The sequence below is a fragment of the Camelus dromedarius genome, chromosome 31, assembly GCF_036321535.1.
Source record: "Camelus dromedarius isolate mCamDro1 chromosome 31, mCamDro1.pat, whole genome shotgun sequence".
Lineage (NCBI taxonomy): Eukaryota > Metazoa > Chordata > Mammalia > Artiodactyla > Camelidae > Camelus > Camelus dromedarius.
The window spans coordinates 24,384,017-24,410,149 of NC_087466.1; the positions used below are offsets into that span (position 1 = coordinate 24,384,017).

At 56.5% G+C, this 26,133-nt stretch overlaps 1 protein-coding gene across 15 annotated transcripts in view; it reads left to right on the forward strand.

Moving 5' to 3' along the window:
* The window catches only part of EP400 (E1A binding protein p400), a 98,573-nt gene that overhangs the window by 28,598 nt on the left and 43,842 nt on the right, over window positions 1–26,133 (forward strand). For 12 of the 15 annotated variants that reach the window (XM_064481333.1, XM_064481338.1, XM_064481337.1 and 9 more), the window contains 18 exons: window positions 772–879; window positions 1,372–1,751; window positions 3,516–3,803; window positions 4,606–4,791; window positions 6,427–6,567; window positions 7,327–7,405; window positions 8,160–8,209; window positions 8,602–8,659; window positions 9,511–9,600; window positions 13,619–13,726; window positions 14,663–14,853; window positions 15,108–15,285; window positions 18,967–19,103; window positions 20,083–20,252; window positions 20,502–20,676; window positions 20,770–20,906; window positions 23,355–23,541; window positions 24,873–25,039. In XM_064481333.1, coding sequence (XP_064337403.1) covers window positions 772–879; window positions 1,372–1,751; window positions 3,516–3,803; window positions 4,606–4,791; window positions 6,427–6,567; window positions 7,327–7,405; window positions 8,160–8,209; window positions 8,602–8,659; window positions 9,511–9,600; window positions 13,619–13,726; window positions 14,663–14,853; window positions 15,108–15,285; window positions 18,967–19,103; window positions 20,083–20,252; window positions 20,502–20,676; window positions 20,770–20,906; window positions 23,355–23,541; window positions 24,873–25,039 — 2,830 coding nt within the window. The remainder of the gene's footprint in view (window positions 1–771; window positions 880–1,371; window positions 1,752–3,515; window positions 3,804–4,605; window positions 4,792–6,426; window positions 6,568–7,326; window positions 7,406–8,159; window positions 8,210–8,601; window positions 8,660–9,510; window positions 9,601–13,618; window positions 13,727–14,662; window positions 14,854–15,107; window positions 15,286–18,966; window positions 19,104–20,082; window positions 20,253–20,501; window positions 20,677–20,769; window positions 20,907–23,354; window positions 23,542–24,872; window positions 25,040–26,133) is intronic. The other 3 variants (XM_064481339.1, XM_064481343.1, XM_064481344.1) reach the window with 1 other exon arrangement.

A 26,133-nucleotide genomic window follows, 5' to 3' on the forward strand; every position in this document is an offset into this window, starting at 1 on the left:
TTCCATTGCATGGTGCTTCCTGCTTTGTTCATCAGACCCTTGTTAGCATTCATTTATTAGTATCCTTTTTTCCTGTTATAATCAAAACAGGACTGAGCATTTAATTGTGTATTTTTTCCTACGTCTTTCCCCACACATCTGAAAGAAGAGCTCCTAGGAATGAAATTGCTGGATCAGGCGTCTGCGTAGTTAAATACTGGTGATGCTGAGTAGCCCTCCAGCAGGACAGGGCCAGTTGTCACTTCCGTCAGCTATTTCCAGCCATTTTTATTTAAGTATGATCAGTCTTTTAATCATTGTTGATCCAGTGGGTGAAAAATCAAGTCTTTCGTTTTGATGTGACTTTCATTTTGATGAGGTTGCAGTACCTCTTCACCTTTCTAACCACCTGTGGGTGTTGCTCTGCCAGCTGCTGGTGTTCTCTGCCCGTTCTGTCTGGATGTCGGTCCTCTCACGTTAATTTGCAAGAGCTCTCAGAGTGTGGAGTGGGTGGAGCGAGTCAGCCTTTGGCCCGTCATGTATGTTGCAGATGTTGTCTCGTAGGTTGTCGCTTGTCCTTTGCCTTTTTATGATGCTTTTTCTTATATTTACAGACATTTAACGGAAAGAAATTATACTTATCAACCTTATCTTTTATGGCTTCTGCATTTTGGTTCATGTTTAGAAATGCCTCTGTGCTCAAAGATGATAAGAACACTTACACTTTTTTTTCTACTACTTTTGTGGTTTTATTTTTACATCAAACTGCACCTTTTCTGAAAATTATTCTAGAGCAGTCTAAGAGACCTCGACTTGAAGTGGGTCACCAAGGGGTAGTTTTCCAGCACCCAGGGGTGAACACAGGAGTTCCTCTTCAGCAGTTAATGCCGACAGCTCAAGGTAAGACCCAGCACCAGAGCCAGCTCTCTTAGCTCAGAAGGAGGGAGTGCAGGGAGGTCTTAAGAAACCAGCATCAGGCTAAAATGTGTGGAGTCAGGTAGCATATTTGAAGTGGTTTCTGGAAATGGGATGTTCCTCTGAGTCCCGGTTAACTCTGAAGAAACCACGGAGACCAGTTCTGGACACTTCAGCGGAGCCGCATGTCCCTCTGTCCTCCAGCTGCCTCCAGCTGCCCCCAGCGCTCACTGCTGTGTCTCCTGCCCTGCCGCTGTGGTAGGGACCCCGCGGCGCTGCCACGCCTGTGCTGCTTGGCGCCAGCTTGCAGAAGCCAAGGGCCTTCCTTTCCTTTTTTGTGTGCTCGTGTATAACATCAGAGCTAATATACACAGATTTCCCGCCAGTTAAATTTGCCATTTGCGTGTGCGATGTTCTGAGTTGAGGGGTCTGTGACACACAGGAGTCAGTGCTGGGGGGGTCTGCCCTCTTCTGCAGGAGGAATGCCGCCTGCCCCGCAGGCCGCTCAGCTCGCCGGCCAGAAGCCGAGCCAGCAGCAGTACGACCCATCCACGGGGCCGCCGGTGCAGAACGCCGCCAGCCTGCACACGCCGCCGCCGCAGCTCCCGGGCCGGCTGCCCCCCGCCAGTCTCCCTGCCGCGCCCCTCCCGTCAGCGCTGCAGTTCTCACAGCAGCCACCGGTGGTGGAGCCGCAGACCCAGCTCCAGGTCCCTGTGAAGACGCAGCCGCCAAGTGCCCCGGTCCCTGCTGCACCGCCCGGCCAGCTGCCCGCTCCCCCGCCGGTGCAGCCGGCCCTCCACGTCCCGGTGCCTGGGAAGGTGCAGATGCAGGCCCCGCCACTTTCGGCCCAGTCACAGGTACCGGCCCCTTGCCGCTACCCTGGTGAGAAATGGCCGAGAGGGCAGGACATGTGTGGGCAGGACGGGGCACTGCGTGGTAATTCACTCTCCCAGCAGTTCCTCTCCTGCGTCAGAGCTGTAGTTAATTTGGTAGCTACGAAGTAATGTTATTGAGTGTGTAACGGCAGTTACCATTATTAAATTATCAGGAAACGACACGGTTCTTATTGCTGCTCTCAGTACAGGGAGGCCTGTGAAGGGCCTTGTGTCCCTTGTCCCACCTGGTGGAGGTCAGTGGCAGGAGCCCCCTTACCAGGCGGGAGGGAAGGCCGGGGCGGGGGCGTGCTCTGGCTCCCCCTCCGCGGGTGCCGGCCCTCCGGACAGTCCGCTCTGCAGGCAGAATGAGGCACTTCCCTGCCAGGCTTGAGGTGCATTTCTCGTGTGTATAATGCTCCCCCGCACCCCCCGCTAGTTCATTGTACCCAGATGCCTTCGAACCGCGCACAGTGAACCGCGTGGGGCCCTGACGACTGGTGCGGCTCTGAGCGCGGGTGCAGCCTGTCTGCAGCCCCGAAGTGGGGGCGGTGTTTCCGGAGACTCAGCAGTGTGTGGTCGGCCAGAGCAGGAAAGCCCCCCCTTCCTCTCCCCCTCCCTCAGTAACAAGGAGGTTTCCTAGCTGGGCTTTGAGTTCAAGTTCTTCTGGTGACTGGGGAAGTCTGCTGCTCCTTCACCAGGTGGAGGGCGGGGCGACCAGCACTTACCCGCACACCAGCTCCTTTACCCCCATTTAGCTGGGAAAGGACTCAGGCCAGAGAGGCCCGGTAACCTGACGGGATCGGGCAGTCGGCGCTAGAGGAGCTCTGTTGATTGATTCTAGAGCCTTTCATGAAAGACTCTCCTTCCAGGTTGGGCAGGGGCTGGCAGCGTGTTCTGTGAAGGGCCCCAGAGAGCGGGCTGAGCAGGCCATGCGGTTCCTGCTGAGCCGCTCAGCCGTGCTGTTGAAGGTGCAAGGGGCCCCAGGCCCACAGATGAGTGGCTGTGGCCAGTCGAGCTTTACAGAAGTGTGTGGCCGGCCGGGCTTGACCGGGCGCTGAGGTGGGCGCTGAGGAAGATGCATGGGGGGACCGGCCTCGCTGCGGGGCGCCTCCACGTTCTGGGCTGTGAATTGGTGCCTTCTCCCTGCACCCGTCCGCAGCCCTCCCTGCCCCGCCTCCCCCCCCCCCCCGACGGAATCCCTGTGTGGACTTAGCTCCACCTTCAGTCGCTGTGGGAGGAGCCTGCCTGTGCCGGGCCTGATCTTTAGGGCCTGATCTTTACAGGGCTGTGCCGTCGGGACAGCCCAGAGCAGGCCTTCTGACCTTGTGCTCGCCTGCACGCCAGGTTGCGGAGAATTTGTATTTGCCCTTCAGAGAAAAGGCACAGGATGAGCATTTGGTATTTTTCAATTAAAAAGAAGCTTACTTAGTTAAAAATTCTAAAACATTATTTGAGAAAGTGAGAAAAAGCCGGAAATTGTGAAAAAGCAGGAAAGAAAAAGCTTACATGACATAAGAAAATACGTGAAAGCACAGTTTATGGTTGTTCTGACTGTGGCTTTGTGACGAAGGGGCCAGTGTTCTCTGGGGACACAGCTTGGGTTGTGTGTTTCTGTGCTTTGCGTGATCATGTGTGGTGTGTCGGCAGGGGGGGGGGCGGCCCTGGGGTACATTCCCCTCTGTTGGCGAGGCCGGCTCTGGCCCTTGGTTCTGGGAGCGGCACTGAGGCCCTATTCCTCCCCACTAGCCAGTGGCGCCAACACGACCCTCTGTGGACCCCGCCCAGCCCGGTCAGCGGCCCTCGGCCTCCTCATCTACCTCATCTGTTGCTCCTGCAAGCGGCCCGGGCCCATCGCCTGCACGGGCCTCCCCGGTGAATAGACCCTCCTCAGCAGCCAACAAGTCACTCTCTCCAGTCACCTCCCGGTCCCCGGGGGCAGCTGTGTCGGCGCCCCCAAAACCGCAGAGCCCAGCTCAGAATGCCGCCCCGCCCCAGGACAGTTCTCAGGACAAGCTCGCAGAACAGATAGCACTGGTAAGTGCGCTGCATTTGTTTAAAAAGTGTGCTGCATTTTTTAAAAAGTTAAGCTGAAGGAAATTGTACAGTCTATTCCAGTTTGCGAGATGCGTTTGAGTTTAATGTCTGCGGGACAATAGTTTAAAACTGAGCACCTGAATGTAAGGGTGATTGAACGTGGTTTGGGATCCGCAGAAACCAAGCTGAAAACCGAGTAGTTGACCTGCCCTGCTGGAAGTCGACGTGTGTGGAGACGGGCTTTCCTGTGCCGAGAGCAGCGATCTGGGGCCGCTGTCGCTGCATGCTGGGGGGCCGGGGCGTGCAGGGCAGGCCCGTGTGGGTCACGGCCTGCCCTCAGTGCCTGCTGCCCTTGGGTGACAAGGCAGTTGTTCTGCTCGGCTTCATCAGGGGAGTTGAAAGAGACGTAAAATAGGCCGAACGCCATGAGCCCGGCAGTCCCCGTCGCTGTTTGACGTGGGGTTGGTCCGGGGCCCGCTTGTAGATCTCCTTCCCTTCCCGGGGGGGAGGCGGGTTCCCGGCGGGTGTCGCCTCCCGTAAGTGCTCCGCTGTGAGCGCTGGTCTGCACACGCTGTCCCTAGTCTCCGGGCTGGGGCAGGACTGTGGCTTCAGCTGCTTCTGGTGCCCCTGGGGGCCGCACACCCCCGCCCCTGATCTTTCATGGAGCTGCTGTTGGCTTCGTGTCTGGCTCGCTCTTTGTTACCGAGACTTCTGCGTAGTAGGCGTGCAGCGATCATGGTGTGAGTTAGCAGTGTGCCTTCAGCTGTGTGCTGGACCTCCTTCACCCCTTCGCTCCTTACAGGAAAACCAGATCCATCAGCGAATTGCAGATTTAAGGAAAGAAGGCCTATGGTCCCTCAGACGGCTGCCGAAACTGCAGGAGGCGCCCCGTCCCAAATCGCACTGGGATTATCTGCTGGAGGAGATGCAGTGGATGGCCACAGACTTCGCCCAGGAGAGGAGGTGGAAGGTGGCCGCTGCCAAGAAGGTAGTCCTGCGGCGCAGGCAACGGCGCTTCTCTCTCGTCACTGGGTGGTGTGAGGGGCTTAAAGGGCTAGAGATGGGAAGTCTCCCAGCCCCGCCGTCTGAAGGATTTCTTGGCTCGTGAGTAGATGGAGAATGCTTCGCTGCTGTTGAGAAAGCAACTGCTGAGTGACTCACTTCTGAGGGCTGTCAGCCGTGCTCCAGCGTGGCCTGTCGGGCTGTAGGGTGCAGGCGTGGCTGCCCTGCCGCAGCTCTGGCCTGGGGTTTAGGCTCTTTGTCTCGCTGGAATGAGGATGCCTGCAGCCCTGAGAGCGAGGTGAGAGCTGGAGTGGGGAGAGGCCAGTGGATGGTGAGCAGCCCGGGCGCCGTCCCCGGGCCTCCCGGCCGTGCGCCGCCCTGGGGCCTGCTCTGCGCAGCCTAGTCTCCGGTCCAGCTTCTCTAGTTCCGGCTCAGAGTTTGTTTCCTTCTCTCTGCTCCCCGAGCAGGCACCCAGCCCTGGGGGATGCCTGGCAGCTGGGAGGTGCTGCCGCTAACGCTGGCAATGTAGAAGGTGATAGATCTCTAGAAACCTTAGATCCTGAAACGGGGAGCACCTGTCCTGCGTGTGTGCGCACAGCTCGGGGCCCGTCATCTCCCACCTCCATCGCCGTGCCAGTGTCTTTGCTCCTCGGGCCCGTGTGCCGTCTTCGTGTTTCCTGTACCCTCAGGACTGGGGACTGAGTCTGTGTGCCCTGCCTGTCCACCTTCCTCCCCTGAGCTCTCCCCTCACTCTCCCCACGTAGTTTTGGTAGAGAAAAGCTGAGACCACGGGGATAACAGAGTTCTGAGTATAAAGGGTCTTAAATCAGATCCATGGGTATTTCAGAAGAAAACCCAGGTTGCTCCTTAAGCGTGTCCTTTTTCACCAAGGAAGATGGTCCTGAGCATGTAGACACAGGGCTGGACAGAGCGGTGGACGGGGACACTGACACTGAACCACGAGCTGTGGCCGCGTGAAGCAGGAGGCTTCACTCAGGGGGGTGTGATCGACCAAGACCAGGCCCCTGGAGTCGTGTGGCGGGAGGCCGCGTCAGTGTCCACCTGGCCTCCGGCACGCTTCTCACCAGAATCAGGGCGCCACAGCGTGCTGTGCTTAGGGCTGGGGGCATGCTCATTTCTAAGTTATTTCTGCACCTTTCTGAGGCACTGCTGGTGGGGGTGTAGAGAGTATAAACTCTGGAAGCAGTTGGCAATATAAAGCAAAAACCTTAAAAAAGAAATGAATTATCCCAACCCAACTTTTTTAATACCTAGGAATTAAATAAATTTTACCGCATTCATGCAATGGAAATGGTAACCATTAAAACTGATCTTGATCAGTGTTGATTGGTAGAAAGATGTTAGTCACATGTTAAAGGGGGAAAGAAGATTGTAGCACATGTGACGTTGCATTTTGGAGAGAAACGCGTGGACTTAGTAAAACGGCACTTTCTGGAAAAGTCAGGCGGAACGTCAGCAGCGGTTCTTGCTGGCCTCCGGGCTTCTCCTTTGCGTCCCGGGCCGTGTGTGCGGCCTCAGGCTCAGGGCGGTGTGGAGAGACGCGTGTGTCTTCCTGGCCCGACGTGGCGCAGCGTTAAGGGTCTCGAACTTCGCTCACCAGCTCGTGAGGACCGTGGCGCGCCGGCTGGAGGAGCAGCAGCTCCGGGAGGAGCGCGGGCGCAGGGAGGCGCAGAGCCGCCTGAGGCGCATCGCCGCGTCGGCGGCTCGCGAGATAGAGCACTTCTGGTGGAACATCGAGCAGGTGAGTGCTGGCGCTGACGGGGCCCTGGGAACATGGCACGTCCTGCCTGGCGGGGCTGCCTCCTGAACGCTGCCCGGCTGAGGGAGGGGGATGCCCACGGCAGGTGGCCCGGGGGGGGGGGTCCCCGCGCTGCCTGTCGGCACCCCTGACTGTTGGCTCCTTAGGAGACCTGGCTTCCCGCTGTTTCTCTTAGCGCGTTGAATACCCGCCAGCTGTAGCCCGCATGCCCCCGGCGGCGTGTGAGCCTTCCTGCGGGGTCTTTCAGGCCGTTCTGCTTGGCAGCAGTGCCGGTCACTACAGGCAGCTTGTCTCCAGAACGGCTGCTCTGTCTCTAGCTTCCTTTCAATAAAAATTCACATTTTGCTGTCTGGCAGTATCTGGGCAGGATGCCGCGGCCACAGAACAGTGCAAAGGTGCCAGACCGAGCGTTTCTTTCTGAAGTGCCGCTGGCCTTTGAACAACGCGAGGGCTGGGGCGCCGACCCTCCGCGCGGGTAATTGGCCCCCGTGTCTGCGGTTCCATCTGCGGGTTCAGCCAGCTGCAGACCGTGTCGTTCTGTAGTGGTTACTCTTGGAAAAAACCCGTGTGAAAGTGGCCCCGTGCCGCTCAAACCCATGTTGTACAAGGGTCAGCTGTAGTTTGAAAGGAGGCTGGGACAACTGTGCTTCTGGACGATGTGTGTGAGTTTTAACGTTTTCGTATACAGAACTTTATTGTTTACGTTCCTAGTCACATGCTTACTTAACTCTTTGCATTTAGGTTGTGGAAATAAAACTACAAGTAGAATTAGAAGAAAAAAGGAAAAAGGCCTTAAATTTACAGAAAGGATCCAGAAGAGGTATGACACCCGTTCAGAAGCCGTCCCCTCTCCCAGGCTGTGTTAGTCCCGATGGCTCGCCGTCGCCTCGTGGACCCAGGGGGGTCCTCTGCTTACCAGCCTGGTTCTGGTTTCTCTTGTGTGCTGTGGGAGCTGACTGTCTCAGTTCTTTTGAGATTCACCAGGATGAGTCAGTACCCTCGGGTTGATCAGCTTTGGGGTGCTCTCAGAACCGGGGTTCTGAGCCTGCCCCTGGCCCGTCCCTGGACAGGGAGTGAGCTCCCCAAGGGCAGTGCCCACCGGGGTGCCTGTGCACCATTGCCTGGCTTCGACCACGTCTGTAGTGGCAGCCCCATCACTGGACGCTCTGAGGTGTGCCAGGCCCTGGGGAGCGGTCCTCACCGCGAGAATTCTGGGCGCAACACCTCCCTTTTACTGATGGGGAAACTGAGGCAGAGAGGCAGCCGCCGCCGGAAGTCTTGGGACTGTAAGATCACGCAGATCATCAAATAAGAACTTTCCCAGATGGGAGGCTTCTGGGTACCTGCAGAATCATGGGTGCTGAAAGCTGAGAGCGGCCAGCGCTTGGCGGGTGTGGAGGTGGGGCCGCCGCCCGGCGTGACTGGGAGGAAGGCAGCGGGACTGGCTCTTGCTGTCTGCTCCTCACGGGGGCAGGTAGCCGGCGGCCTCCGTCAGCACAGGTGCCCTGGGTGCGTGTGAAGGTCACCTCCTCCTCGGCCCTGGGGAAAACGAACCACATCACCTGTCGTTTTAGGGAAAGAACTGAGACCTCAGGGACTCGATGTGTCACTGGACAGCTTCCTGGTAAGTTCCGGGTTGTGCTCTCACGGTGTCATTGAGATACAGTGTCTGGCAAGATGCACTGACTTGTTTTATCTGAGAAACTTGCAGATTGTAAATAGCGTTTCATTATAAAATTAGTCTGCCTTTGGCACAGAACTGTTCCTTTATAGCTTTAGCTCACGTGGGGTGTCAGGCTGGTGGTCTGGGGAGACGCAGCTGAACGCAGTGACTGTGGGTTGTCTCACTCCTCTGCTGCCCCCTGCCTTTCCCGTGACTATGTGGGCGGGTGGCCCGCACGCCTGCCTCCGGCTCTCCTTGTCTTTTAGGTGCGTGTTAGGTAGACATGTCTGCTTTGGCTTCTCATTGTGTTTTCAGATCTCGGGCGTGCATACGATTTGTGTTCTGTGTTTCAGGATCCGGGAACATCCGGGAGGAAAAGAAAAGCCAGCATGTCACTGACGGATGATGAAGGTCTGTCCCCGGTGCTCTCTACTGTGCAGGGCTCCCTGAGGTTGCAGGTGGAGCGCTCGCTCCGTGCGGCCTGCGTGGCGAGCGTGGCCTTGACCAGAAGAGCCCAGTGGCCCAGGGGCTTGTGTTGTGGGGCAGGTGCCTTGGTGGATGGTGGGGCTTTGCAGTGAGGAGATGAGGAGTTGGAGTGTGTGTGTGTCTGCGTGTCTGTGTGTGTGCTCGCGTGTGTGTGCGGAGGAGGGGCAGTAAGTGTTGGTGGGAAGGAGTCAGCTAAGAGGGGCTGAGGCTGGCGGGAGAGAAGGTGCAGGCTGCCTGGGAAGGCCTCGTGTGGTGGGCGCTCACGCCCAGCTGGAGAAGTGGCCCATGGGCGGTGGAGCTCTGCCTGGGGTGCTGGTAGACTCTTCTCCACCAGCATGGGGTTTGGGGGTGCAGGGCCGAAGCCGGTTTGAGACGGTGGTTGCACAGGACGGGGGCTGAGCTGAGGGAATCCTGAGCTGGGCAGTGGCCGGGGCCTCTGAAATGGGTGAGGACGCATGCCTAGTGACCCTGGCAGCATGTCTGTGGGTCTCCGGCAGTGGAGCAGCGGACTCCCCAGGCGGGAAGGGAGTTTCGCCTCCCGCCCTGTGCTGGCCTGAGTATGTCTGTCACATAGTGAGGAACCAGGCTCTCTCTCACCCTGAAATGTAAGAGGAAGTATGGTCTCTGTTGATTGCTCACTTAATAAACTATCATTTCCAGGTTTAACCTGAGAAGTGACAAGACTTCGTTTTCTCCTCTAATAACAGAGCAGTTTTGAAGCTTTGTAGCGTTTCATGAATAACTTTCTCGCTGGTGTTTCCTGGTAACCGTTTCAGTGGAAGACGAGGAGGAGACGATCGAGGAGGAGGAGGCGAACGAGGGGGCTGTGGATCACCAGGCCGAGCTGTCTGACCTAGCCAAGGAAGGTGGGCTGCGAGTAGCTTACTAAAGTGCTCAGCCGCACGTTCAGAACCCACGCGTGGTACCGAGTGCAGGGCGACCAGCCGCGCTGCCCGGGGTAGGAAGGGCGCCCGTTCCTGCCCCTCCGCTCCCCGGGGGCGACGGCCACGCTGGGTCCTGGGCTTGTCCTTCCCTTGTTTCTGTTCTCCCCCCACCCACGTGGGTCCTGAACGCAGCACTTTGCTCGCCGTGTTGGAACTTTGTAGAAACAGGCTCATGCTGCAGGTTCACCCGCCTGCTCTTCTCGCTCAGTTCTGTCCCCAGGTTTCGTCCCCGTTGTTGTGTGAACTCGATTCATTCTTTCTCACTGCTGGACGGTGTCCTGGTGCCGGCCTGTCCCGGGCCATCAGTGTGCCACCGGGGTGAGCCGTGGCCCCTGCCTCTGTCCACGCGGACGCCGCGCACACAGCTCCCTCTCTTTCCTGTGCACATGGGCGTGGCGTCTGCTCAGAGCAGAGGCCCCGGTGGTCGTCCCGGGCTCCGCGGCTCAGGGCACTTGCTGTCCTGGTGACCAGCGAGGCGGGGCGCAGCGTTTCTCCATGGGTTTCCCGGGGCGGCGGGCCTTGCCTGTTGGGTTTTGAGTTTTTCTCTTTGTGTGTCCTGGGCACGAATTCCTTGTCAGCGATGTGTGTGGTAGTGACCTTTTCCCAGTTCACGGTGTGTCTTCATTCTCTTTGTGGTGCCTTTTGAGGAACAAGTGTTCTTAATTTCAGCGTAGTTGAAGAGAAAAAAACTTTGTAACCTCAAGATCAAAAGGCTGTTTTTCTGGACTGTCTGAAAGGTTTTGTTTTTGCTCTCGTGTTGCTGTCTTTAGTTCATCACGTGTGGCTTTTGTCTGTGGTGTGAGGTAAGAGTGCAGCCCCTCTTCCCCGCACGGTGGACTGCTCATCTTCCCTCAGTGTGCTCGGCGCACCCTCCTCCAGGCGGCCACGTGTCCGGGGACCTTTGTTGTTCTGTTGATCGGTTTGTCCCGGTAGCACACCATCTCGATTGCTCTGGTTCCGTAGTCATTCTTGGGGTCTGGCTGCGTAAGTCCTTCTGCCCAGTTGTTGTTTAGGGGAGTCCTGACAGTTGGGGGCCTATTTCAGATACATCTCCGAATCAGCTCATCAGGTTTCAGAGAAAAAACTGGGGATTTTAATTTGAAAGTGGTTGAATCAGTGGGTGTTTGGTCAGAACTGCGTCTTTATGAAGTTGAGCTTTTCCAGCCTATGGTCAGAGTGTCCTCTCCGTTTACTTAGGTCTTTGTTTTTATTTTTATTTTTTAATTGAGGTACAGTCAGCTTACAGCGCTGTGCTAATTCCTGGTGGGCAGCACAGGGCTTCAGCTGTGCATGAATGCACATGCATTCATTCTCACATGCTTTCTCACCGTGAGCTGCTACGAGACGCTGAACAGATCTCCTCGTGCTGCGCAGTAGCACGTGTTTATCTGTGCTTAGCTCTTAAGTGGCTTCCACGAGTGTTACAGGGGTTCGTCTTTTTTGTTAGATCTATTTCTAGACGCGTTACCTTTTTTGAAGTTGTAGTAAATGGCATATGTTTAAGACTGCAGGTTTAATTTGTTGCTGGTACGTAGAAGTGCAGTTGATTGTCACGTGTTGCTCCGCTGAACTCTCGAGTTACTTCTGTGGACATAACCTCTTATCTCCAGAGAATGACAGTTTTTCCTTTGTGACCCTGGTCATTTTATGACTGTTCCTCGCGATAAAGTGTAGAAATAGAGGTGCCGATGGTGGACACCTTTGGCTTGTTCCTGAGCTGAGAGGGGCACTTACACCGGAAAGGCAGTAGACGGTGGTGGTCAGTCATGATGGCTCGGTTCAGATCCAGTGTTCCAGCTTGTCTCTTCTCTTAGCCTTCCGCTGCCCCTTGTTTTGGGTTCGTGTGGCAGGAACGGCGGGTGGCCTTGACTGGCTGGGGCCCGCGTGCACATGGTGCTCCAGCTCTCTCCCCTCCCCGCAGGGCAGGAGTGGGGAGCAGCCCGGCTGGGTGGTCCCGGCTTGGGGCTTGCGAAGATGCTGCCGTCAGGAGGCTTGGCTTCCATTCCCCGTGGGTTCAACCCCCCAGCTGGCAGGCTGGCCGGCTGTTGGCAGGCAAGCCCAGTGCTCAGCTGTGTGAGTGTCCTGGTGACGGGGGTGGGGGTGCTGGGGGGTTTGGCGCTTGGGGCCTGGTGTCCCCGGAGCAGGTGAGCTCTGCGAGGCAGCATCTCTTACAGCAGAACCTTGTCAGCTGCTCACTGTCGTTTCACACCATCTGGTGGTCTCCCGGGTTGGCCCTGGCCAGCGAGGGGACTGCACTGGCTGTGACCACCGGGAGGTGGCGGCGTTGGGCACTGCCTCGCCCCCATTGTCCACAGGGCGCCGCCCCCCCCGCCCCCGTCAGGCCCCCTCTTGCCCCTCACAAGCCTCTCAGCACTTCTGTGTAGGTGGTGTGCGTTTTTAAAAAGCTTAATTCCAGTTATTTAACTGTTTTATCTAAACAATTTTTTTTCCTGTTATATCTTCAAACTAGTTTATATGTGTGCGGGCTGTTGATTTCTGTGAGTTAAGTTGGTTCCAAGACACTTTACTGAATTATCTTATTTTCATAGCAGTTTTTCAGTTCTTTCTCATGCTTTTTCCCTACTTCAATAGCCACTGTGTGAGATTTCTCAGCGTCTCGTTATGAAAACATTCAGACGTGCAGAAAAGTCAAAGAACCTTCTGATGAACACCACATACTCTAGTTGCTTCTGCTTGGCTTTATCACGTACCTACCCAGTGTGGCGAGTGGTTTGAATCATGAGCAGAACAAGTCTGTGGATTGTTATTATCTTGAATAGTGCCTCTAACGTGGTTCTTTCGGGGTCCTTTCTGCGTAGCGTTTGTTATTTTGACCACATATTTTATTGACATATGACACACACGCAGAAAAGCTCACGCATCACAGGGGCACAGCTCACAGTGTTGTCGCCTTGCTGCGTGTAACACTGTGCGGAGCAGTGTTTGAACATGAACCTGGGCCCAGGTTTCTGATCGCTTCCCTGGACAGACTCACGGAAGTGGGAAACAGTGAGGTCAGAGGGCATGAACTTGAAAGCCTTTTAGCTTTTCCTACTGGTTTCCAAAAAGTTAAGCCTGTTTCTACCATCGCCTGCAGTGTTGAGGGTGTTTGACATTATATTTGTCCAAATTACGGTCTTTAAGAGGCTGCTGTTGCGACGGAGGACCGCCGTGTGCTGGCTTCTGGAGATGCTCAGCACACGGGCACTTTGCGAGCCCTCTGCAGTGTTTTGTGTGTGAAGCCTTTGTCCGTGGTGGATGGGCTTTAGCTTGGGGATTATCTGATCAGTTAGAGGGAGCCCTTTTCACAGAAAGTCTGACAGTCTTATTGTACCTTTTGAACTTTTTTTTTATTTGCTGTTTTGTGTATTTATGTATCATATTCAGCAGTTATTTCCATCAAATGTATTTTTAGACTTTCATTTATTAAAATACAGGTTTTACTGTATATTTATTAGGTTATTTTGGGGAATATTTGTTCTTTTATGAGTAGTTGTTGAATTTCTTCATTTAAAAAATTTTCGTCTTATTCTATAAAGAAAATACCTTATACCTTATATCAGTGGTGGACCATCATTATTAGTTTTAGGGAAAAAGAAATGTGCTTTTAGAAAATACATCCTTTTCCCAAGGAATTGTTTACAGCCAGGAAAAGGAACACACGTCTGACGCTTGAGGCGCGCGTGTGTGAGCTGCACGGGTCCACGTGGACGTGGGTGCTTCAGCGGTGAACTGCAGCCCCGCACAGCCCACGGCGGGCGGGACTGTGGGTGTGGAGGGACCCCGCGTGGTGGGGCTGTGAGGCATACAGAGTCCGTGCCCCTAAACCCCAAGCTGTCCACGGTCGGCTGTGTGTGGAGGGGCCCGTTCCTGATCGTGTTTTCTTCCCAGTCGGCACTGTTGGTGTAAAGTAACCGTTCTTCCTGCAAATCCTTTCCAGCTGAGTTGCCCTTAATTGACCTCATGAAGCTGTATGAAGGTGCCTTTCTGCCAAACCTCCAGTGGCCCCAGCCTAAACCTGACAGTGCGGAGACCAGTGAAGAAGAAGGTCTGTTTTAACATCTTTCAAGAGTTCAGCTTTAAAACAGAAGCCATAATACTTAGATGGAGGGTGCTTAAAACGGAGTTTAAAAACTACCTTCGTTTCTCTCAGTCTGGTGAAGGAAAAAGCTGAAAATGTATTGTATGTGCAATTTTCTATTGAACAGCTTTGTTGAGTTCTGTGCTTTTTACTTTTACTGATAAACTTGGCGGTTATCAGAGCACTTGGTCCAGTTGTGGACAGTGTGGACATACGTTTCCCCAGATTCACAAGAGTCATCGTCGATGGACTAGATGTTACGTATTTATTCAGGCTGTGCCCTGTTTATTCAACGCGCCTGTTTGAAGGGGTTCGTTTTACTTTATGAGACGTTCCAAGCAGGTACACAGGCTGCACCAGACAGGGCCTGCTTGCTCTTGTTTCCACTGCACTTGTTCTGGTCATCAGACTGGTCACCGGCTGGCAGGGCGCGGTGGGAGGGGCCCAGGAGAGTTGTGTGGGGAGGCCGGGGCTTTCAGGACCCCGCGCTGCGGCAGGGCTGGAGGAGGGCCGTCAACCCCTCACTTGCCTAGACTGGGAGGTGCTTCTCGTTCTTCCTTCCTTGGCGGTGGAGGGCAGTCACTAAAGCCTTTGATGGCCGCAGGCCTGTTGGTGATACTGGCTCCTGGCTGCTGCACAGGCCTTCTCCAGTTCTGCCTGAGGGCTTTCCCAGAGTGGTGCTACTTGCGATGGTTTCCTAACATAAAGAGTTGCTACCAGTTTACCTGGATGGCGTTGTAAGCTATACGAAGTAGGTTAAAAACAAAAGAATTACTGCTTAATTCTGTATGTGAAATATTTGAGTTCTGTCAACTTCCCTCCCCTCCCCTCCCATCAAGTGGACTCGTAACACCCTCACGGCCATCTCGAATCCCACGAACCCCGGTTCTCTCTTGTTGGCAGAAGCGGAAGCCTGCTCAGGCGACCGGGAGAGCCGGAAGGGCGTGGTTCTCATCGACTCTTTGTTCATCATGGACCAGTTCAAAGCCGCTGAGAGAGTGAACGTTGGGAAGCCTCACACGAAGGACATCGCGGAAGTGACTGCTGTGGCTGAAGCCATCCTGCCCAAGGGCAGTGCCCGGATCAGCACCGCGGTGAGGCGCTGCACTTCACGCGAGGGTGGTGTCTCTGTGAGGCAGGGGAAGGCTTCCTGCTCCCAGAAAAGCTCTGTATCCCAGTTGCGGAAGTTGTCAGGAAGAACCCATGCGGCTTATCTTTCCTGTTACCCGTGAATGATTTTGCGGCTTTCCCGGGGGCCTGTCTGTCACGTGACTGGTCTGCGCTCACGGGGGGAAGCACGCTGCTGGCTGTTGTGGGGGGTGCTCACGGGGCCCGTCTGTCCATGCAGGCGAAGCTGAGCGCCCCGGCCCTGTTGTACGGCGCGCTCCGGGACTACCAGAAGATCGGCCTGGACTGGCTGGCCAAGCTCTACCGGAAGAATCTCAACGGCATCCTGGCTGACGACGCCGGGCTGGGCAAAACCGTGCAGATCATTGCTTTCTTTGCCCACCTTGCTTGTAACGAAGGTGAGAGCTTGTCATTTTTTGAACCATTTGTGTTTGCTGAGACCGGGCTGTAGGCGGTGAATCTGGCATGAGGGTGGGGAGCGGCTTTCTGTCTCTGCTCACTTGCCACGGCCAGGCCCCGAGAGCAAGGGCCCCCGCCACCTCCCCCGTGCAGTGACGCCTGCCCTTCTGTCTCTCCACTGGATCCCACCCGTGCGACCGTGTCTTTGCTGCTCAGGTCCCGTGGGCAGCGGCCTGGAGCCCTACGAGGGCTCGGCAGCTGAGCAGCAGCAGAGGGGTGGGCTGCCAGCTACCTGCCGGCTGCCTCCTCACCCCTTGGCTCTCAGGGCTCACGCGGTGTTCAGCCCCCACTCACTGCCCTCCGCTCGGCCTGTGGGTCGGGGTTGCCTGGTCCCCATCCTGCACCTGTGGTGCCTGTGTCTCTAGTGCAGAACAGGGTCTTGGAGGCTTCCTCTTGCAGAGGGAGCGTTTGATAGCATTCTGTTCTGGACTCACGCTTCAGTCAGCTCCCGGAGACACACGGACATGCCACCTCCCTCTTCACCATTGGAGCTTTGGAAGTGAGGAGGGCCTGTCTGACTCCGGACGGAGTTGGCACCCTGAGTAGGTTGAATGGAAGCAAGTGAAATTCAGTAGCCTTGTGAGCTCCAGAAATGAAGAGGGGAGTTATTTGGTTCTGAAAACTTCTTTTGTCTGGCCGTTAGTTTTAATACGAATGGATCAACTTTGGTGCCTTGTTTTCTTGTATTAATATGTTTCTGCTTTTGAGCCAGTCCGACTGTTCAATGTAGTGCTTTAAAATGGGTTTTAATATATTTAGTTATCACAAGATGAAAAAAACCACCTTGCCTACTATTTTATTGTTCAAGTGAAAAAGTATTCATTACTATATTTATAATATTAAGAAATTGGAAGCAGCCTTCATCTCTAAAAACAGGACATTTTATTTCATTAATTGAATGAATGAGTGAGTCAATTATTCATTCTTCATGACTTGCCTGGCACCTGCCCCCTTCCAGGCAGTGTTCTGGGCACTGAGGGTACTGCCATGACCAGAACACATGCCCCCTTGCAGGCCCACACCGGGCATGGTGAATCCGTGATGCGGACTCAGCCCGTAGGGAGTGGCGTGGCGGCTCTGAGCAGGCGCATCCAGGGTGGCCTGTCATGGAGTACGTGGGCCGAGGCCTGGACAGCCGTGGCCGCTGGCAGCAGGGTCTCAGGGAGAGGAGGCGGTGTGTGCGGAGGTGAACGGGTAGCCGCTGTGTCTGTGGGGCAGCTTGGTGGCAGGAGTACGAGGGCCAGGAGGGTTGTCGGCTGACTGGGGCGGGGGGCCTCGCCGGCTGCGGGGCCTGGCTCTTCCTCATGAGAGATCTGCTTGGTGCCGGCCTGAGGAGTCACTCGGTGGACTCCACCAGGGGCAGACCTGGAGGGCCCGCCGCCGGGCAGCTGACTGTTGGGACGGCGGGGCTGATGCGCTGGCTCTGAAGGACGAGGCCCGTGTGCCGCCTGCTCCACTTCCACACATGGATGCACCGCAGACACCACACCTGTGTGTCCCCTGGAACATGGCTTCTTGTCTGTCCCCCATCCCGTGCGGCCACTGTCCTCGGGTTCCTCATCGCTGTGTAACCGTCAAACCAGACTCCCTGGTGCTTCAGGCGTAGTGGGGCTCACTCCAGGAGACTTGTTTACACAGTGAAAGTCGCTCACAAACTCAACTGTTTTCTTTTGCTATTTAAAGTTAAAGAAAAAAAGAGTAGTCTGCTGCAGTCCACCTCCTTCCATTCGCAGTGGTGACCGCTCAGGGTGCCTGCTGTGTGCCCTGCCTTGCTTTGCCCAAGTGTTAAACAGGCGCGTTCACAAACACACATATAGATGCTTTGTTCCTCTCCAGAAATGGGGCGGTGTGCTAAATTCTAGTGGGAAAGAACATCCTGCCTCTCACTGGGGAGAACCGGCACCTGGGGTTGACCAGCATTTCCCTGCTCGTGAGGTGGTCCCTGTTTGTGACTTTATTTTCTGTTGGTACTCTTTCCTTCGTGAAGTTTCTGTCCGCTTGTCCATTTTGCTCTTGGGTGGTTCTCTTTGTTTATTGAAGTATAGTTGACTTTCTGTATTGTGTTAGTTTTAGGGGCAAAGCAAAGTGATTCCGTGTTATGTATATACACATTTTTATTTTCAGATTGTTTTCCGTTATGGGTTATTACGAGATGCTGGGTATAGTTCCCTGTGCTGGGCAGTAGGACCTTGCTGCTTGTCTGTTGTGTGTGCGGTAGTTGTAGCTGCCGATCCCAGACTCCTCATTTGTCCCCTCTTCCCTTTGGTAACCGCAAGTTTGTTTTTTGTGTCTATGAGCCTGTTTTGTATGTAGATCCATTTGTTTTACTTTTGAGGTTCCACATGTAAGTGATACCATATGGTGTTTGTCTTTGTCTGACTTTCTTCACTCAGTATAACGATCTCCAGGTTCATCCAAGTTGCTGCGAATGGCAATGTTTTATTCTTTTTTTATGGCTGAGTAGTAGTCCAGTGTATAAATACACTGTGTCATCTGTATCCAGTCCTCTGTTGATGGGCATTTAAGTTGCTTCCATGTCTTGGCTACTATGAATAGTGCTGGCGTGAACACTGGGTTGTGTGTATCTTCTCAAAGCAGAGCTTTCTCTGCTGGGACTGGGATTGCTGGAATATATGGTAGTTCTGTTTTTAGTCTTTTTAAGGAATCTCCATACTGTTTTCCATAGTGACTACACCAAACTACATTCCTACCCACAGTGTAAGAGGGTTCCCTTTTCTCCACACCCTGTCCAGCACTTACTATTTATTGACTTTTTGGTGATGGCCATTCTGACTAGTGTGAGGTGATACCTCATTGTCGTTTTGATTTGCATTTTTCTGATAATTAGCGATACTGAGCATCTTTTACTTGCCTGTTGGCCATCTTCATGTCTTCTTTGGAGAGACGTCCGTTTAGGTCTTCTGCCCATTTTTTGATTGGATTGCTTTTTTGTTACTGAGTTGTGTGAGCAGTTTGTATATTTTGGATGTTAACCCCTTATTGATTACATTGTTTGCGAATATTTTCTTCTGTTTTGGGTGGCTATAATACAGCAGTTGAAATTTATGTGTGTATTAATCTAATAATTTTTTAAAAACCCTTATTTTTCTGAAGAATGAAACTGGAAGTGTCCTGGGACGGTCGGGTGCGTTGACTGGCGGCCGGGAACCGCGATGGGCCTGGGCGTTGGGCCAGTGCCCGTACGCAGTGGTGCGCCGTGGGCCATGCTGGCTGGGGGGCTCGGGCAGGTGCAGGGCCCAGGGCTCGTGGGTGGAGGGGACCTTCAGTCTGGGTGCTCTCCTCCCTTCTGAGCGTGGTTCGTGGTAGGTGAGTGGTCTTCCCCCTGCTTACATTGGGGGTCACTGTGTTTTTGACTAGATACTCATTTTATTGAGAAGCGACCACTGAGCAGCTCTTTCGAGTGCAGCCGCAGGGGGTAGGTTGCTCTGGGGCTGTGTCATCGTGAGGCCCGAGGACGCCGGTGCCCCCGGCTGGATGCTGGCCGTGGGTGTGCGCCGGGCCCCCCGCACGTGCCTGCCAGCCTGGCAGGGTGCCGTGGCCCGGACTTGCCCGGGGGTCTCACTCAAAGAGGAAACGTCTGTGTCTTCTTTCCTTTGAAGGCAACTGGGGCCCTCACCTGGTGGTGGCGCGGAGCTGTAACATCCTCAAGTGGGAGCTCGAGCTGAAGCGCTGGTGTCCCGGGCTGAAGGCGCTCCTGTACGCGGGCAGCCGCGGGGAGCTCAGGGCCAAGAGACAGGTGTGTCATCCTCAGCTTGAAGCTCTGCTAGGCAGAGAGCCCGCTGAACTCCTGCGGAAGGCAGACGCAGAACGCCAGCGCGTGCCTGTTAGTGGAATCACCGTAGGTCGCTCCTCGGTGGGATTCCAGACCCTGCAGCTGTCCCTGGGTTTAGAGCCCCTCGAAGTCGAGGACACCTGGTGACCCAGTCATTGCCTGCAGGGAGGGCCCGGGCTGACGGCCTCCGTCCCTGCGGGGCCCGTATTCACTTCCCAGGGAGAGAGCGAGCGTCCCCCAGAACTGAGCGGTCTCTGGACGTCCTTTTAAACTGTAGACCTGCTGATCATCACAAGCAGAAGTGAGAGATTACGGCGCAACCACGTTCCGAATTATGAATCTGTGAAGTAATCCCCGTGGAAGTGCTCATTAGGAGTATTTGTGATGGACAGATTCTAGAGCAAATCTGGACTCTTTTCCTTGCCCAGTAGTTTGTAGTACTAGATTGTAGGTAGAAGTATGGCGCAGATCACAGTTTTTCACTGAAGAGATTTCTTTTATTAGACTGTATTGTGTTGAGTAGTGTTTACTGAAAAAGCACCTTGAGGTGTATTTTTTTTAACCATCTCTGGTTACGAATTTGCTTTTAAAAAGCTTATAATGCTGTCAGTTGCAACATCGATGTTCACACTTCCTGTCATTTTCTGAGTATGTTTTCCCCTCACTCAGATTTCATGCTGTGAAAGCTGGTGTGTACTTCAGGGTGCTGTGTGCTAATAACCCTTTTCCAAAACCAGTTGTTACTGCCCCCAGAGCCGTTTCTTAATTTGCCAACACAGTGCTTTGGGCTCCAGGAGGGAAAGATGAGGGAGCATGTGCAGCTCCTGTGCGGGGAGAGCAGTCACTGGAGGGGCGGGGGGGGGTACCGTGGGGGCAGGGGCACCCAGCAGTGGAGACGCCCTGCGGTGGGAGCGGAGGGCGAGGCCTGTGTCCTGTGTCGCAGGAGTGGAGCGAGCCCAACAGCTTCCACGTCTGCATCACGTCCTACAAGCAGTTCTTCAGGGGCCGCGCGGCCTTCTCTCGGCTGCGGTGGAGGTGCCTGGTGGTCGACGAGATGCAGCGCGTCAAGGGCCTGACCGAGCGGCACTGGGGCGCTGTGCTCGCCCTGCACAGGTCTGGCCACCCCACGCAGGCCCGGGTGGTGGTGTGGCCGGAAAGGCTCCCGGGGAGAAAGGGGGGTGGTGCAGACGCCCAGAGCGTGGCCTGTCAGCTCCGGCCTCCCCCCTCCCCCCCACCCGCCCACCTCTGTCATTGTCCGTTGGGTCAGAGTCACCATCCCTCGCCCGCGCGCCCTCCGAGCAGGTGGCTCTGCCCCGGGCCGCTGCGTCCACGGGTTCCGACGCCATCTCTGCTTGTGTTCAGTCAGCAGCGCCTGCTCCTCGTGGACGCGCCCCTGCACAACACCTTCCTGGAGCTGTGGACCATGGTGCACTTCCTCATCCCGGGCCTGTCCCGGCCCTACCTGCACCTGCCCCTGCGTGCGCCCAGCGAGGAGAACCAGGACTACTACCACAAGGTGGTCATCCGGCTGCACCGGGTACGCGCGGCCCCGAGGGGCACGGCTCCCGTGAGTGTGGGGCGCGGGGCCTCGTCCGCGGGAAGGAGACCACGGATAGCGTCCCTTTTTCAGGTGACACAGCCCTTTATTTTGAGGAGAACTAAGAGAGACGTGGAGAAGCAGCTGACCAAGAAGTATGAGCACGTTCTGAAGTGCCGCCTGTCCAGCCGGCAGAAGGCCTTGTACGAGGACGTCATCCTGCAGCCAGGGTGAGTGCGGGCGGCTAGCCCGGGCCGAGTGGAGCCTCCCGCCCCGCCCTCAGCACAGGGTGGCTTGCAATGCTGGTTCAGAGTCACGCAGGAGACGCCATCTGCCTGGCAACCTGTCTGTTCAGAGCCTCACGTGGGATGTGGGGCTGAGGGCGCGGGAGGGGCAGGGTGGGTGGCCCCGCCGCGCTCCGTGCTCGCCAGTGTGGGACCCGGGACCGGCAGGCCCCCTCCCGTCCTCTCTGTGGTCCTCTCTGTGGTCCCCTCCGTGACCTGTTAGACTCTCCCCGTCGTGGTCTTTGTGTCCCCGAGTTCTGATAAGACAAACACACAAATGAGGGTAAAACCTTGGAGACACTGACTACACTCGTCCTCGGTCATGATGCCCGTGCTGCCCCTCCTCGGGGGAGGCCAGAAAGTCACACGCAGTCTCACCACTTCTCCCGACTCATCCTCGCGGCCTGAGGGCCTCATCATTCTGAAGCGAGCCCCCGAGTTTCTGCAGCTGGGACTGACAGGCTGCTCACCGGCTGCCCTGTGCCCACCCCTTGCGGGGGCAACACGGAGGGCGATGGTGTGACGCGGGGGACCGAGGTTCAGGAGGTGCTGTGGTGATGGGCTCCCTCACTATGACGCATGGGCACAGCCCCATATAAAATGAGGGTAGACGCTGTGGCGCTGTGAGGGTTGTGTTGTTAAGGGCAAAATTGTCAGAACAGTGCTCACCATGCTTGCTTTGTAGGGTTATTTTTGGAAGATTTTAGGACAGGAAGTAAGTGTGCATTATTACTCCCGCGGCTTCTCAGCCTGGCCTTGATTAGCTGCTCTCACGGGCAACAGTCAGTGCGTCAGTTAAGCCCAGAATAGGAGCTGTGACAGCCCCCACCCCTGACGGCATGCCCAGTGACGAAGCGTCCTTCCTGGGTGTTGGGGATGTTCCTTGTGCAGGAGCAGAAAGACTGTACTGTCGGTCAGATGCGTCAGCAGGTACTGACTCCAGTCCACGGGGAGTGCGCTCAGTGGGGAGGGTTGCAGCTCATGCAGAGCAGGTCCCAGGCCAGCGCGTAAGGGGCTCCTGTGGAGTCAGGGCCCCCGGCTGTCCTTCACCAAGACAGCCCCGTGGCGTCCTCAGGATGCCTGCTCTGTCTCTCTCTGGTGGCGTGTTGTGGGACGTTGGCCTGCACTTGGGGGTGACGGCCCCAGTCCCACTGTGAGTGGAGGGGCCTCTGGATCTGGGAGCTGCTGGTGCCCGCAGAGCTTAGGTGTTCTGTGGCTCGGCTCCTGGTGGAGCGGCAGGGAGAGCCTTCCCTCCGGGCCTGTCGAGTCAAGGCCCACTGCAGCTTCTGGTTCCCGACTCCCTAGGGGCTGCCAGCACGACTCGCTGCATGTTGATGCGAAGGTCTTGAGGTCCCGGGGGCGCTCTGAGCCTCTCTCCCGGTCAGCCCCTCCCCTTCCTCTGCACAGGGACCATGTCGCACAATTCTAACGTCTTCACCCTCTTCTCAGCCCCGTTCATCTCCGCCCTCCTTCCAAGAGAGCCCTGCAGAGCTGCCCACGTTTGCATCACCTCCTCCTGGTCTCCATCATCAGTCCGTTCCCCCCAGCAACCTCCATTCTCAGTTTCTGCATTTGTTGCTGGCGGCTGCTCCTGTGTCTCATACAGACATCTTTCGTCTTCGAGTGTCCCCCCCCCCCTTCCCTTCTGCTCTCCGCAGACATACCCTCTGCTTCTCTGTCTCCACCCTGCTCAGCCCCGCGCTGCCCAGGGCTGCTCATGGAGCTCCGTGCTCCACGGTCACCCGAGCTGACCGCGTCCTCCCGTGGCTGCTTGAGCAGTGCGGGTTCAACACACTCAGCACTGCTCTCACTGTGACTTCCCCAGCGTGCTTGTCCTCCAGGCTCTTCTGTCTTGGGATGTTGGTGCTCCATCGGCCCGGCCTCTCGGTCACCTCCTCATCCCTCCCTCTCCCTCCATTCTACCCGGAGCTCCTGGGTTGGTGCCCTCTGCTTTCTGACGGCCCTCAGGGCGGCCCCTCCTCATCCCGGAGGTCTGCGCTGGAACCTGGCCGCGCACCCAGCTGCAGCTTCTCTGCTTCCTGCCCTGCCTTGTGCTCGCTCCCCGCACCTCGAGGGCCTTTCTTCTCCCGGGTCAGGTGACCTCACCTAGAGCTTTGCCCGATGCCGTTGCTAAGGTGGTCTTCCCCGCCGCCGGAGGGAGGCATGGACAGCAGCGCCCATGTCTGGCCCATGTTATTTCAGAGGGGTGTTGTGCAGGTCAGAGGGCACGTGGAGGTGAATTGAGACCTGAGTGTTCCAACAGAACTCACTTCCTAGCCGGGTCTGGGCTGAATGTGCCGGCTGTGATTCTGGAGTGGGGCAGGAGTAAGGCAGGAGCGGAGCGGAGTCTGGCCGTGCACGCGCCCATGGGTGCTCGTGTCTCTCCTGGTGCAGGACCCAAGAAGCACTGAAGAGCGGGCACTTCGTGGACGTGCTGAGCATCCTCCTGAGGCTGCAGCGGATCTGCAACCACCCCGGGCTGGTGGAGCCCCGGCTCCCGGAGTCCTCGTACACGGCAGGACCGCTGCACTACCGCGCCGCCTCCCTGGTCCTGAAGGCGCGGGATGTGGACTTCTGGAAGGTAAAGAGGTTGCAGAGGGTGGGCTCTGCCTGCGGCTTGTTCAGCTGGGTCTGGGCCACCGTCTCCGTTGACTCTTGTCCTGTGTTTTGAAATCACCTGATGCCGGGCAGCATCGAGTGGCACTTGTGACGTGCCTTCTGCTCCACCTAGAGCAGCTTTGGAATTGACCCTCAGGGACGAGCCCATAGTATGAATGCTGGGGGGGTGTTTCCTTGCATTGCTGCGGTCATGAGAAACAGCAGAGCAGGTGGAGTGCAGCGGTTAGAGCTGCGGGCTGGGGCCTCACAGGCGCAGGTCTGAGGCCTGGGGGGGCGCCCCTCTCCTGTGCGCATGTGCGTGCGTGCATGTGTGCGCATGTACGTGTGCGCGCGCGCGCTGAGGGCCTGGAGTTCCCCTCGTGTCCCCGCCTCCTCACTGACTGGGGGCTCCAGGCTGAGCATTCCCTCCAGGGGGGTGGGTAGCGGTGCACGGCCCTTGCCGGGGGTGAGGTGGACGTTGGGGATGAGCCTTGTGCCGCCCCTGCACCCAGGAGCATGGCGCCCGCTGTTTGCTGTGTTTCACTCGTGTTCAGCAAACATACCGAGGGCCTGCAGGGTAGCCTCTGGGACAGCAGTGGATGAGACACGGAGAGTCCTGCTCCTCTGGGCTCTTGCTCTCCCTGTTTATCCATCACTTGTTACCGTTTTCACGTGCGTGGAAAGTTTTCTGTTCAAGTGTTAGTAATTATCTCTAGGTTGTGGAGATGGGATATTTTTCAGCCAAAAAATTGTCTCGTATGTCTTTCTGTGTTTGAATTTGGGGGCGGTGAAAATCATGTTTACAAAAAGTAAACTTTTTAAGGAAAGAGGTTGGGTCAGGTTGAGTGACCCTGAGCACAGTGTGCTGAGCTCCTGGGTCTCGGCGGGGCCGGGGCCTCGGGGGCTGTCCTGCCTGCTCGGGCTTCTGCGTAGGACTCGGGCCCCGTATCTTGCGTGAGGACTGAGTGTCCCCAGGGCTCTGGACACGCCACGTGTCACCCCCCCCACACCTGCACCAGCATACTCGGGTCCCTCCCCAGCCCCTCAGGGAGGCCAGGCATCTCCCTCGGCTCAGACCAGGGTTTTCCAGCCCCCCACCACGGCCCCTGCTGAGGCCGGTCCGGCTGCCCGCTGCCTCTCCTTTCCCAGTGCCTCTCGGGATGACCAGGCGCCGCAGTCCCACTTAGCGACGGGGCCGAGTGCCTCGAGGAGGCGGCCGCCGGGGACCTCGCCGCCTGGCGTGGGGCCCGCCTTGACTCTTAGGCGTTTCTTCTACTGCCTCACGGAGCACGATTGTTCTCTTTTTCTCCGTAGGAAGCCGACCTTTCTATATTTGATCTCGTTGGTTTAGAAAATAAAATGACTCGCCACGAGGCAGAACTGCTGAGTAAGAAAAAGGTGTCACGGAAACTCTTTGAGGAGCTGTTCGCTGCGCCACCCCCGCCGGGCAGGCCGGCGGCCGTCAGGCTGAAGCCCAGCAGGTGTGTGGTGGAGCGCGTCCCTCCGCTCACCGGCGGCTCTGGCTGTGAACCGGCCCCTGGGGGCTCTGGGTGACATCCCGCCTCGCCCTGCTGAAAGGGGCCCGGAGCCCCTTGGGGGGACTGGGCGCCGGCTATGAGTTCACACAGGACCTGGGGCTGCGGCTTGTGCAGAGCGTGGTGGCTGACCTAGCTGCTGCTCCTGGGAAGTGCCCAGCACCCTGGATTTCTGGGGTGAAGGGTGCATGAGGGCTGGGCAGCTGGCTGCTCCCCGCTATCAGCTCTGGGCTGTGTTGGGCTGTAGGAGGGCCCTGCGTGGGGAGCAGGTCAGGCATGGGGGTCAGGTGCGTCTGGTCGGATGTGCCGTGTGCTGGCAGCTGCGTGGCCAGCGTCCAACAGCAAGGGCAGGGGGTGCGCTGTGGGAATGGGTGGCGCTGGGGCCCTGAGGGCTGGCAGAGGGCTCTCCCCGAGACTGCAGCATCAGGGACATCCAAGAGACAACAGGAACAGTCATTTGCAGGTGGCATGAGACTGGGAGGAGCAGAGTAGGTTAGATGGTGGAGCTAAAACACGAATGGTTCAGAACAGGCTGGATTCATCGAGTGGGAGGTATGCAAAATTCCGTGCTCCATTTAAAAAGAACAGAGGAAGTAGGTATTTTAGAGGGAAGAGGGGTCAGCTCTGCAAATTGCAGATCGTTCTTGTTGCCTCTTCTCTGTGAGACTTGGAGCTGACCACCCTGGCCTCAGCTGCCTGGCCCACGCTCGTGGGAGCCTGTAGCCCTCGGTTACATGAGGAGCCAGGGCAAGCGAGCTGCGGTCCTCTCCGGGCTGGCCCAGCCTTGTTTAGTGGCTTCCTGCTGGCTGCCTCTACCTGTGTGTTGCACAGGGTTTTGAAAACGGTTCACTTGCCATCGAGGTTTTCCAGGTGAAAGACGTGAGAGGAGCGTGTTGCCCTCTGGTAGAGCCAGGCAGGCGCCTGTGCCGTCTCTGCTGCTTCTGTCCTCACCTGTGCCACCGCGTTTGTGCTCTCACTTGGAAGAGTAGCATCGTGGAACGTGTGTGTTAAGTGTAGTTTTCCTCGTCCATGTTGATGGG